This window comes from Liolophura sinensis, chromosome 13 (genome assembly GCF_032854445.1).
Source record: "Liolophura sinensis isolate JHLJ2023 chromosome 13, CUHK_Ljap_v2, whole genome shotgun sequence".
NCBI lineage: Eukaryota > Metazoa > Mollusca > Polyplacophora > Chitonida > Chitonidae > Liolophura > Liolophura sinensis.
Window position 1 is genome coordinate 21,100,138 of NC_088307.1, and position 13,133 is coordinate 21,113,270.

Consider the following 13,133-nt stretch of genomic DNA (forward strand, 5'->3'; position numbering starts at 1 on the left):
TACTACGATCAGTTCACCTGTAGACTTCGCCTCCCTCCTTTTACATGTACCTGTATTGGACAAGGGAGGTAATCGGTGGCTGTGTGAAAAAAAAATTAATCGACAGTTATATCCCTTGTGTAATGCAACTCGAGTTTCCATTAGCTCGCCTCTCGCACTTTATCCAATCAATTTTGGCGACGCATGCAAGGCAAGAGAAGTTACCGCCATATTTGTTGTCAATGTAAATCAAGCTGAAACATGCGACTTGTAGACAGATAATGTTTAAGATTTTGTCTTCATTTCAGATTTCACACCACTGACAATGGCCAGGGTACTCGGTATTGGAGTCGGTCTTTTTGTTTTAGCCTTCTTCTGGGCTTTGGCAGTGATTGTCGCTCTGTTGTTGTCTCGAGCGAAAGGAGCGGCGTCGTAAGTACTTTGAAGTTTGACAGTCACATCACATGGTGTTTAATTTCAGCTTTCATTTTAGCTTTGGCTCGCAGTTTTGACATGTTGAACGTGGGATCATGTGAGAAGTTGAAGAATTCGCTCATTTACTCTATTCGCTTACCCCATTTTCCTGTATCCACAAACTGGACCTCTTTCATATAAGGCAATTTTTTTTTTGTTGTTAAATAGGGTTTTATAAGCCAGAGTGAAAGTTCAGGAGTATGGTGTTATTGGATCATCATTGTTAAATTTTGTACAGAAATTTGAAGGGGAGTTGTTACAGCATGGATTTGACTAGATAGAGTCAGATGGAGTGGTTATTCAGGCTGCTATCTGTTCCAAACCATTTAGCTAAATGGGCTGGTCTCTGACTGTATTTTGACCAGCCATAAATATGGAGTATCAGAATATTTCTCAACCAGCAGCCAGTGTACTCAGACTAAAGGATACAAAGATTAAATACAGGTAACTCTTCTCCAGACTAAAAAACGAAAAACGAATGTTGGCTTGCAGCGAAATACATGAACTGGTGGCAGCCTATTTAAAGCAAAAATAATTGCTCATTTCTTTTGTTTTATTTGTTATATTTAGTCTTTTTATTAATCACAATCAGGTATGGCAGTTTTGGCGTGATAGCTGCAGTTGGGTTGCTGACTGTGATTTTGGTGTTTATCCCTCGAGAGCCGCAGTCTCCAGATGAAGATGAGGATGCTTTTAAGGTCAGTGAGTTCAGCACTTCATGGTGTTTTCTTTTCACCATTTTCACTTGTTTAAACTTAGACTATAAAGTGACTTTAGGTCACGATAATCTTCATCTCACAATTGCTTGTAGGTTGGATGTTTAAATCCAGCCCTCTTCAGTGCATCTGCACTATAATGGTTGTCATGTATACGTACTTACAATAACAATTATGCATTTAATGTGAGAAAATTATATACAAAGAAACAAATTATATATTTTTTATGTCAATTTGTGAATTATTTGGTATTAAATTTGTTTGACATCGGACAGGCTTAACTTTGTTATTTGGTGTTAACAGTGTGGTTTCTCAGTATAGAGTAGAGACGTGGTGGAGACCTGAAGTCATGACTTAACATTGAGCTCATGGGATTAGACCTAGTGAAATAAGAAATTCATTTACTGTGCTTTGTTAAAGGAGAAGAAAATTTAAAAATATGACACTATAGGCTGAAAAGAGCACATTTTTTTTGTCTGGTGCATAATTTTGTGATTTTTCCTCGCCATACACTTAAAACTTGAAAACGGCAAAGCTTGCATAAACCGCTGAGTCCAAGGCGTCCTCCATCCTTACCACCCTGTAATTTATGCTGGGGTTGTGTTGCCTCTCAGCCAATAAGAGTTGTTAAAACTTCCGGCTTGTTCATGTAATCTTGGAACCTACGTCCACCTACGTGGAAAAGAAACTGTACTGTTCGCTGCCTTCTGGGAAGAAGAGTTCTACCGGAAATGTACAAACTGCACTTTGGCGGTTTCCGACGGCTGTTCTCCTCCTAACACAGAAGACTTCAGGACTAGTTCTTAGGCAAAATGGAGTTGCCCACAACGGATTTTGGCGCTGACAGTATTTATAACTTATCAACTTGAGGTACATATTAGAATTTTTTTTATGACATGCACCTGCGAGGAAATGCATACTCTTTTCAATGGTGTTTGATTGATATTTAAATATTCTTCTCCTTTAAATATCCTGTTTCAGCAGAATCTGTACAGTATTAGTGGCTGCAGGAAGAGCATATATTGCTTTGTCAAAATGAAGATTATCACTACAACTTCAAGCCAAGCCGAAGACCTTTTTATGGTTGCCTTGGCATGAAAAAAATATGATATTTTGCAGAATTCATTGGGTTTTTGAATTTTGTGTTTTGTTTGGCAGATTTATGATTACACAATAGTGTATAGGACATGTTTGCTCGTGGCCTGCGCACTGTGTCTCATTGGTGGATTTGTGGTGTATGTCATTGGACATCTTCCGAACCCATACGAGCCAAACCTCTGAGAAAAGTACGAGGATGAAGTACTCTGTAAAGAGCTAAAGGCAAAAGGATGTTACTCAGATGAGGTGCAGGTCACAACATGGACCTGCGTACATGAAGATTTAACAAACAGTTGGCGTTCAGATGTCAGTGTGTATTCACAAGCCAAGCTTCTTCAGGGCAAGTGATTGAGGCTAAGTGTTTGAGTGAACTACAGCAAATTCTGTGATCTAAAAAAAGTCATGTCCTCATAAGATCTACAGATTTTCTTGGAAAGCACTGTGCGTTAGCCAGAAATTTACGGTTAAGCAAACAGTTTTAATAGATTTAAGAGTGCATCTTGTATCCATGTTAACTTTTGTTAATTTTAGGGAGTGCTTTCTGAATGTTGGGAGTTCAGAAACACTTCTGCTCTCTTGGCTGGTTAACACAATGTTGGAAAGTGTGTACAGTTTTATATGCATCAGGTTAATTGTGTTATAAATCCCATCTTGTTAATGCTCCGATCAATCTGACATTAATGCGAAATGTCTTGACATATAACTAGATGCATGTAATGGAAAATAGTGTATTCATTCATTCTTTGACATTTAAATAGTATCCATTTCATACGAGTATTTTTTTTAAACCACATATCAACCTCATAGAAGACCTGGCAAAGTTTTCAGAAAGTTTACTTATAGGTTTGTTTGGAGCTGAAAGAGGTTTTGTCATATTATTATTAATGTATGTGACCGTTGGTTTACCTCGTACTCAAGACGGTTTCACGTCGTACTCAAGACTGTTTCACTTATCCAGCTGAGGTCATTGTTATAGTGGGGAGAAAAGAGGCTCATCTTCTGTTATAGGCAACTGAAAAGTTTGTCAGTAACTTTTGTCAGTTGTCAGTAAGGTCAGTGGTTTACCACACACTGGTTACTTTCACTTGTGATTGTATATTTATTGAATATGGTGTGAAACAACGATCAGATATTAAAGAAAAAATAAATACAGAGCAAGGTAATCAAGAAGGGCTGTGGTTTTGAATACATATATACAGGTATACATTTTTCTGCGAATAATTCATAAGTTTAATAGAACGCTTGAACTAGAGACTGATTCCAGAATGATATTCCAGGCTTCTCAAGTAAATAGCTGCAGTTACCATTTTCAGAGGTCACATTATAATGGGACATGTTTTTGCTCGGGCCAGAAACAAAACCTGTTTTTGGTTCTAATTTCATGAATTTGGGGCAAAAGTGAGAAAGGGTAAAAATATGTATACATGTATATCAAAAATCAGGCTAATGATGCAACTTACAAGATAGGAATGATAAATAATATTAAATCAAAACATTTTCAACTTCAAAGTAAACAACTTTTTTTTTTTTAATTTCAGGACCCATTATGGGTATAACAATTATTCTGTAGAACAAATAAAGTGATCTACATGGTCATGTTTTTGGTGGAAAATAAATTGTATGCAATCATACTAAATTTGTCCAGTGTTGTATATTTAACTGTTTCATGTTAGAATGCCATTAAAAAAATTTGTCAAAATAGCTGGGGGCTTTGGATGGTTGCTATAAACTGTAAAAAAGGACTGAAGACTGCCTTGATCAGATTACTTTTATTTATTTATTTGTTTCATGGGTGTTTTACGCCGTACTCGAGAATATTTCACTTATACAATGGCAGCCAGCATTATGGTGGGAGGAAACCTGGCTTAGCCCAGGGGAAACCCACGACCATCTGCAGGTTGCTGCCAGACCTTCCGTATACATGTACAGCTCACAGCGACCACATGGTTGAGGGGCTCTTGGGTCATCATGCCACATTGGCACGTTCACCACCTCTGCCCACAGTGGCCCAAGTAACATTCATACCCCTTGGACATATAGCTAACAGTTTTAGCATTACATCAGTAGATACACCAGTCGCCTTGGGTTAAAGACATGACTCATGCCTAATTCTTGATAACATGGCAGACAGGGGGAAACCAATGAGGTTACAGGTTTTCTTCAGGAAACTTACCCCTTAAGTTATGGTTACTACGAGACTTTTATTCAGTTTCATATTAATCATTAAATTTCTTGTGAGTCAAAAGAAAGTTGATGCCAACAATTAGTTATCTTCCAGCTCAAACACTCTAAGCATTCGGCATGTAAGGTTTCCTGCTAGCACAGTAAATGGAAATCCCACCCACACCGCTGCCACTCCAACTTTTAGAAAGCAGCCATATTTTTCAGATGGCCCCTGACCCTTTTCCTAATTTGATACTTATCAGATTATTAGGCAATAAACACCAATCAGATAAATAAAAAAAGGAATGGCCCACTGCTTGACCAGGCACTGCATGGTCAGCCCAAGCCAATGTGACGGGTTGGAGTTGTATCTTTTCCTGTATGGTATCTTTGGTTTGGCGTCCCAGTGAGGCAGCACTACATGTAGCCTGTTCAGCATGAGAACATCCCTGCTACAGTGTTCAAAGAGATGTACAGTATTAATAATGCTGAAAGTAACATTAAGCATCATGGATGGTGAGAGAGCTTGCCGAGGGGGTTAGCACCCCAGCAGAAGCCTCTCACCATTGTGGTCACAGTGAGTACAAGTCCAGCTCATGGGTTCCTTCTCCATCCATATGTAGGAAGGTCTGTCGGAAACCAGCTGATGGTCATGGGTTTCCCTTAGGCTCTGCCCAGTTTCCTCCCGCCATAATACTGACTGCCGCCATATACGTGAAATATTCTTGAGTACGGCATAAAACATCAATCAAATAAATAAATTAAGCATCATGGAAACCAACAAAGTTACAAAAGGCTATACCGATGGTACAGTCATGAATTGAGTTAGTGTTACCCTATTTGTTCTATGTTTTGGGACGCCTGATTTGCTCATTTAGCCTATGTATATGTAATTCTAGCAGGAATATTGAATTCCTTTTTTCTCACATGGTTAGACAATCAAATGAACAACATACTTATATCTTCACTTTTCCAACAAGCTGATAAAAAATGTAATATTTTTTACTTTCAACACTACTAATATGTGTCTCAAACTTTAGAAGAATTAGGGTAGATCAGCCCGGATATCGTAGCTAGCTCCTGGCATCCATATCCACTCATAGTCCAGTCTGGCCTCTCAAGCGCATGTCTTATAGGATGTGTACGTGTAGATATGAGAGCCCAGGCTGTGGCTCTTCGCTACATTGTCATCATTGGGCATGTGTGTGTGGGTTGGTACATGCTGACGGCTGATAGCCCAGCCAAGCACAGAGTATCGTGTGTTAAATCAATTTAACCGTCATATTAGTTTCAGTTGTCTTTAATTAGGCTTCGACTGGACGAGGCTAAAATAACTTTACCTGGAGGAAGGGGAGGTAATCGTTGTGCGATTTCAGTCAAAACATACGTCGCCCAGCCCAACTGTTTGAGCAACAACAACCTGAAGTGTTTATGTCAAGTCTCAAATCAGGCTCTTGAATTCGGTCGAAATGGAAAATACACCCAACTGCTTCAACATGAAATTAAAGGTAAGTTGTGAATGTTGGATGATGAAGCCAGTCTGCATTCAAAACATCGTTTGTGATAGGTGAGAAAGATTGAAATGTTGCTGTAGTAACGAAATTTGATCACTCTGTGAAGTCGTAAGTGGGTCTCGACGAGATCAGATTCCTTTATGGGAGCTGTAAAGTTAAAGGTGCCGCTTTGGTCGGGAATAAATTGATAACCTTTCTGAAGAATCTTCTTTGCACATAATGGCAAGCAAAAGCCTCCTGTACTTTACGGTTACCATCCCTTGTGGTAACTCTTATGCAACTACGTGGAGCTAGGGCAATGTTGCACAGTTGAGCATAGTCCGTCTTACTCCATCAGGTTGGATAGTGTGCTGTTTTAAGATGCTGACATTCATCTTAACACTGAGTCCATCACCGCCTCGCAAAAAACATGGCGCAGATTTCAAACTTTCCAACTTATGGCAATCCAACTCAAATCCTCTTCCCATTTATATGTAATTTTCCAGTGGAATCTCCAGTACATCTTAATTTACTATCCATACCAGTGAAACTAATACACTTGCTGCCTTATGGTCACTCTGACTGCTAGAACTTCAGGGGTACCGAATGCCTTGCCATAGACAACCATTTTGAAGTGTCACATGACCTGCTTCTGGGTTTAAAATGCAACTATGTTCAGTTAAACTGTTCCATTAAAAATAGATAAAGGATAGCCAAGTTACATAAAAAAGCTTCTTGTTTCGTTCTACAAGAAAGCATAAACACATCTAGAAGAACTTTACTTTCTTCCAGATGCATTAAAATTGATGCATTTTAATAAAAGGGTAAAGTACAAAATTCTTTGTATCATCTATAAAGCATTACATGTGCATAATCTCTGTCCAAACTATAATTAACAGCTGTTCCCTCCAAACAAACCGCTGCACAATATTGTTCTCAGATCAACATAATGTTATATCTACATGTATCTTCCTAATGAAGGACAAGAAAAGTTACACGACAGAAAGTTTTACACTTAAAGGCCTTGAACTATAGAAGCCCTATGTCAATCTTTCAATCACGCTACTTGAAATCACAGTTATAGTCTGATAACAAATGAGATGTTCATACATGTATGTATGTATGTATGTATGTATGTATGCTTTAACTGTATCAGTTATACTTAGATGTGTTATTATTTTAGAAAATCTTTTCATAGCGCTATGTCCCTAACACACTTGCACAAGTGCATTGCTCAAACCAAACGGGATGGGAAAGGGGCCATTTCCCACTAACTTGGTTTGTTTCTCTGTACATATGTGTAGGGGGTTCCAGCCAGCAGAGGTGGGGAAAGGAAGGGGTTGGTAATGGGCCATCTCCCACTACGTTACTTCTCCTGCTGGTTGGGACAGTTGCAGGGACAGCACTATTGGTTGTGGTGGTGTTTTTTTGGTATGTGTGAATATATATAGCTTCTCTCTTCAAACTACATGGTGCTTTATCTTGTTTTATATATATTGATGTATTTTTTGATTAGACTCTGAAGTACATGTGTCCTATATATTTGTTTTCTCTTTGAAGACTTTTTTTTATTATTATATTATTTTAGTATTATATTTCCATTGCCATCTGCAAGACCAATTTCAATCCTCGTAATTCAACCACAAAAGGCCCAAAAAGGAGAACTTTTATTTTTAGTGCACGTAAGTTTGGGTGCTGTCAGCACGGACTTCATTGAACATGTTGAAATCAGCCTAATGGAGTCGGAGTGCGCACATATTCAGCAATTTTGAGAGGCGGTGATGGACTCAGTGTTACGATGAATGTCAGAATTTTAAAATCGCACACTGAGCCCTTCTAAATAAATGGACTATGTTAACCACTTATTTTACATAAATGGTATGGAGTTGGTAAAGGTCATGGGCGCTGCAAGTTGCAACTGTAGCCCGAAAATCTGGTCTAAGGATGACTTACATTTACTAATACGCGGCGACTGCTACCAAACTACCCTAATTCTTCTAAAAACTGGGACAGCTTTTTAGTGGTGTTAAATGTAGAGTATTACATTTCTTTACCAGCCTTCTGGAAAAATAAAGATACGAGTTGTTCATTAGATTGGTCTCAATTGAAACTCAATATTCCTGCTAGAATCACATATATGTATTGGCTAAAATGAGCAGACCAAGTGTTCAAAATGTCAGAAGAAAAGGGTAGACCTTATACAATATTAAAAGTTCACAGCTGATTTCTTGGCTACATACACTGTACATTTCATAAGTATATGCAAGTCCATTAATTGTTAGAGATTGCTGACATTCACTCACACACGGCAATGTAGCCCGAAGATAAGCTGTGACATTCTTACAGTAATGCCCAGCTTTGCTGTAATCTAATCCACATGGACAGTTGACTAAAACTAACAGCTGGAACCCTACCTTACATGTGGTATACACTGATTTCTGAGTCAACTAAACTCTAGTTATGTTACAGCCACATTGGTAATCCTTCTTTTAACAGTAATCCAGCCGTTAAAACGTTTGAATCGAACAAGCAAACCAACATCCACCATGTGTTGAATTCAAACTTCCGCCATGTCCCGACAGTAAATTCATAACAAAAAGTTACGTTGGAAAAAATGTTCGAACAGCCAGCACGTCCTTGCCGGGACTTGGCTACTATTTATTCTCAGTGAACTGTCCGCATGGATTACATATGGGTTAAAGCAAAAATGTGCATCACCATAGGAACGTTGCAGCTTAGCTATGGGCTAACAGAGGTGAAAACACTGTCTAAATAACATGAGAGTTAACACAAAGCCCTTCTCCACATCCAAAACCAGATTAAAACATTGACGTTCACAATTTATATATGCTGTTTACATGCAGTGTTCTGTTGTCTTACACATTATAATTTCTAGTCTATAATCAGCCGTGCTTCTCACAATATCATTTGATGTTCTTCATTTCGCTATACCTTCCAGCGGTATCTACCACCTGGCCGCCTGCTTGCCGCTGCCGCGATATTTTATCCACCTAATGTTAAAATAATTTTTTTTTTGTGATGTTGCATAATCGAGTCATCTCGTTTATAAAGTTATGCAAAATTGCACACATTGAGAAAATCGAAATCTCTGCCATGTTATCAAGAATTAGGCATGAGTCATTTCTTTAACTCAAGGCAACAGGTGTGCCTACTGATGTAATGCTAAAACTGTTATTACTGATAGCTATATGTCCAAGGGGTATGAATATTGCTTGGGCCTCTGTGGGCAGAGATGGTGAATGTGCCATTGTGGCATGATGACCCAAGATGATGACTCAACCATGTGGTTGCTGTGAGCAGTACATGTATGCGGGAGGTCTGGCAGCAACCTGCAGATGGTCGTGGGCTCCCCCCACTTCCCCCAGGCTCTGCAGCGGTTTCTTCCACCATAATCCTGGCCGCCGTCGTATAAGTGAAATATTCTTAAGTATGGTGTAAAACACCAATGAAATAAATAAATAAATAAATATGAATGGAGTGAAATCATCATTCCATTATTCTGGCTGCTCGTGGCACATCCCGTGGCCGTGTAAGAAATCTAGATTATAAGTTGATTTATAGAGGTACCAAACAAATGAGAAATAAATGGCAGTGACCATTAGGCCTGTTTCCATGCACCCCCCACCCCCCACTTTGCAAAACGACTGATGTTACATGTATATTATTTGTTGTCATTTCTTTAAAAGAATACTAATACATGTAAATCTTTTTTATCTATTAATTCTCTCATCTTCGTGCATGTACATGGTAAGTGTGTATAGTATATCTGTACACGCACACATACCTCAGCAACATATATTAAATGTATGTAAGTGGGAAGGTCTGCCAGCAGCCTGCGGATGTTCCTGGGGTTCCCCTGGGCTAAGCCAGGTTTCCTCCCACCATCATGCTGGCCACTGTCGTATAAGTGAAATATTTTTGAGTACGACGTACTCAAAACACCAATCAAATAAACAAATAAATATATTAAATGTACAGTGTAACAGGGTGTTAATAGTACTTTCAATTTCTTGTGTTGTACGCAGTTTTACTCCCTGATGGCGTCCCAGTACATCTTAATATTCAAGGTCACTTTGATCACGCGATCTCTGGAACTTTCCATGCACTAAAAAGGCATTATCCAGAACTGTGATGCTCTATGATTAAATCCAGGATGTATTTCTTACAGTTCATTGAACCTTCAAATTAAAATTGCTAATCCCTGAATAAAGCTGTAGTAAAGAACAGTTTTGATAGCAGCTGCCTCCGAGCTACATGCAAGATAAAGTGACTCAATTGTGTCCACTCGACTTATGGTTATTCATGAGAATCTTTATGGGTTTTTTTTTTATCTGAATCGTAACTCTGCATGTTCAGATGTATTCTGAACAATTGTCATGCCAAAAATCACCCCCACTAACTAGATATCTAGCATCAGTCAAAAATGTATTTTCCTCTCTGTGTTTGTGTGTGTGTTTTTTTCTATTTTCATGGTAACAATTTGCATACCTGGTACTGTAATTCATCAACCTTTTTGCATATTTGCAAGGTCATTGTTCACGCATATTCTAAAGACATTATTGTGTGTTGTTTGATAAAATTATACTTTTTGTTAAGCCCTGAAATTGGCCAATCCAACCACTGCTATTTTGTCTCCAAATATTGGCCTATTCCAATATATTTGCCTATTCAAAATAAAAATGTGCATAAATTGCATTGAAATTTGTTCTTTCTCATGTGAAAAGGTTGTGGAATTAGGGTATTAATTATTATAAATCTGTACCTAAATATTTGCAGTTTTCTAACAGTATATATCTGAGGAGTAAGAAAAAAGGGATTAATAGTTTTCATGTCTCTAAAGTAATACCGAATCTATGCTGATTGGCTGGTGTGAAAGGTAGGCAAGTCCAGAATATGCCCTGTCTGAGCTGAAATTGAATATGGTATATTTATTCATGCGTGACTAAGGCTGCAAGATTTAACCCAGGAAACCCTATCTTCACTGTCAGCCAATCAGGATTGATCTGTATCCCTTTAAGTATTTTTAAAATAAATGTTAACAATTATCGAAGTTAAAATTGTACATGTATACGAAATGTCCATTGCTTACCTCCCTTTGCATTTGAAAAAATCATGACATCAGTGGTTGTGGCTGTCCTAATACCTTTTACAGAAATGTAACAGTTTTTGTGCTATTGTTGATGATCAGATGAATTAACCATGTGTTGCCGTTTTGACATGTTCAGTGTCACATTCTGAAATCCAAAGGGAACAAGCCAGGGTGTTTTGAGTTACTGTAATTCTTCAACCTTTTTGCATGTGTGCAAGATGTTTATTCAAGCATATTCTGAAGGCATTATTCTTTGTATCCTGATAAAATTACTTGTTTTGTGAAGCCCTGAAATTGGCCAAGCCAACAATTATACATTCATGTAATTCATTTTCCGAAATGAACTTGTGCAAATGTGCATAAATTGCCCTGAAAGTTTTTTGTGCGAAAAGGTTGAGGAATGAGGGTAATTATAGAATGTACATGTTTGTACAGTTCAGTACTAATTAGTAATTACTTAATAAGCTATAAAAGTGCACACACATCTACAAATTCTAGAAAAAAATTGACACGACCGTCAACAGGTATTTACTCTCAGTTATGAAACTCTCAGTTCCAGGCCCAAAATTTTTGCGGTTCACTTTGAAGATGTAAAAACCAAGTGTTGAGTGTATTGTGTAAATTTTCTGTTGTCATGGAGACAAGATCGAGTCGTAACATGTCTGACTCAACATTCCACACGGCTTGACTTCTCCTAATGGGTTAATATCTATACAGGCTTTTACAGACTGTAATTGCAGTGACTTGAACATGTAATTGGGTGCTGCATTCAGATCAGGTAAATGATTAAAGGGCATTATTAAGTTGAGGAATTTTGATCATAATGATGCATAACTACGACTTGTTATGGAATATCATAGGCTTTTATTATGTGTGGGCATGGGGGAGGAGGGGGGCGGAGGGGTTGGGGGGGAGTATGGGGAGGCTGTTTGCAATCTGCCCCATGTGCACAAATGTACAGATTTAACATGAAGACCAGCCCCTCCCACTCGATGTTCAGTAACAAGACAGACTTGAATACTTCGTATATTGTACATGTTCTACTACATATACAAGGTGCATGTAGTTTGTGGCCTAAACCTATATTTATACGCACTGGGCAATTGAGTTCCAGGTTTATGCGTGTACATGTGGTTTATGCGTGTAGGTTTAGCTGGAGCAAAACGCATAATTCTAATCTCATTAGATGTACATACATATATGTACATGCCTGACTGAGCTTTCACATTGCAATTATTATATTAGCCCAGTAATAACCCTGTAACAGGCAGCCGCTAAAGTGCACATGCACACATGCATGTTAAACAGGAAGTGACCTGATATTACAGACACATTACAGTCCTACACATGTGTGCATGAACAAACAGTACCCTAATTCCTTAATCTTTTCATATACATGTATATAAGACCAAGTTTCAGTCAGATTTCTGCACCTTTTTAGTTTTATTTTGAAGACAAAATACACCGGTTGAGATGGCCAATTTCAGGGCTTCATAAAATAATTCCCTCAGAATACATGTATGCTTGAATGAACACTTTGCAAGCATGTGAAAGTGTTGGAAGTACATGTATCAGAGTACTGAAAATTACAGGCCATTTGGCTGTCCCACACTAAAAGTGCTTCTCACAACCACAGCTGCAATAATGGCTGTTCCTGGTGCAAGTGCTTTGGTAAAGTTCATGTTAGTTTTTCTAGCTATGTAATGGAAGGATTTATTAGCAGGTAAATGTAAGGAGTCAGATTTTCGTACAGGCAACTTGAAAATTCAGTTTTGAGCCCAGTGCTGAAAGTTCTGTTTTAAATATGAATTTAATACCTCAGCTTTCTGACATGTTCCCCTGATTCCGCAACCTTTTCACATGTGAAAGAGCAACTGTCAGTGCAATTTATGTATGTTTTTAATTTGATTTTAGAGACAAAACTACATTGGTTGGATTAACCAATTTCAGGGCTTCGTAAAAAGTATAATTTTATCAGTCTACACAGGAAAATGCCCTCAGAATTTCATAGAATAAACACCTTGCAGCCATGCGAAAAGGTTGAAGAATTACAGTAGTTATATTAAAGACAAACTGCCTTTGTACAAGACCAGGGCAATG

The 13,133-nt window shown here is 38.2% G+C and overlaps 2 protein-coding genes across 3 annotated transcripts in view; both read left to right on the forward strand.

Annotated features, from left to right (window-relative positions):
* Window positions 1-216: 216 nt before the first annotated feature.
* On the forward strand, window positions 217-3,887 carry LOC135480626 (transmembrane protein 218-like). Its single transcript, XM_064760515.1, has 3 exons — window positions 217-411; window positions 1,046-1,151; window positions 2,328-3,887. The coding sequence occupies exons 1-3, from the start codon at window positions 305-307 to the stop codon at window positions 2,448-2,450; spliced, it is 336 nt and encodes a 111-aa protein (XP_064616585.1). The 5' UTR covers window positions 217-304; the 3' UTR covers window positions 2,451-3,887.
* A 1,756-nt stretch (window positions 3,888-5,643) lies between these two features.
* Window positions 5,644-13,133, forward strand: part of LOC135480270 (divergent protein kinase domain 1B-like) — a 34,993-nt gene continuing 27,503 nt past the window's right edge. For both annotated transcript variants that reach the window (XM_064760063.1, XM_064760064.1), the window contains exon 1: window positions 5,644-5,938. The gene's annotated coding sequence lies outside the window, so the exon portion shown is untranslated. The remainder of the gene's footprint in view (window positions 5,939-13,133) is intronic.

What these genes read in the sequence shown, in the direction of transcription:
- LOC135480626 (XM_064760515.1), top strand. Translation starts at nt 305, where the DNA reads ATGGCCAGGGTACTCGGTATTGGAGTCGGTCTTTTTGTTTTAGCCTTC. An exon ending in CGAGCGAAAGGAGCGGCGTC is followed by an intron (nt 412 to 1,045) that starts GTAAGTACTTTG and finishes AATCACAATCAG; the next exon opens with GTATGGCAGTTTTGGCGTGA. An exon ending in AAGATGAGGATGCTTTTAAG is followed by an intron (nt 1,152 to 2,327) that starts GTCAGTGAGTTC and finishes TTTGTTTGGCAG; the next exon opens with ATTTATGATTACACAATAGT.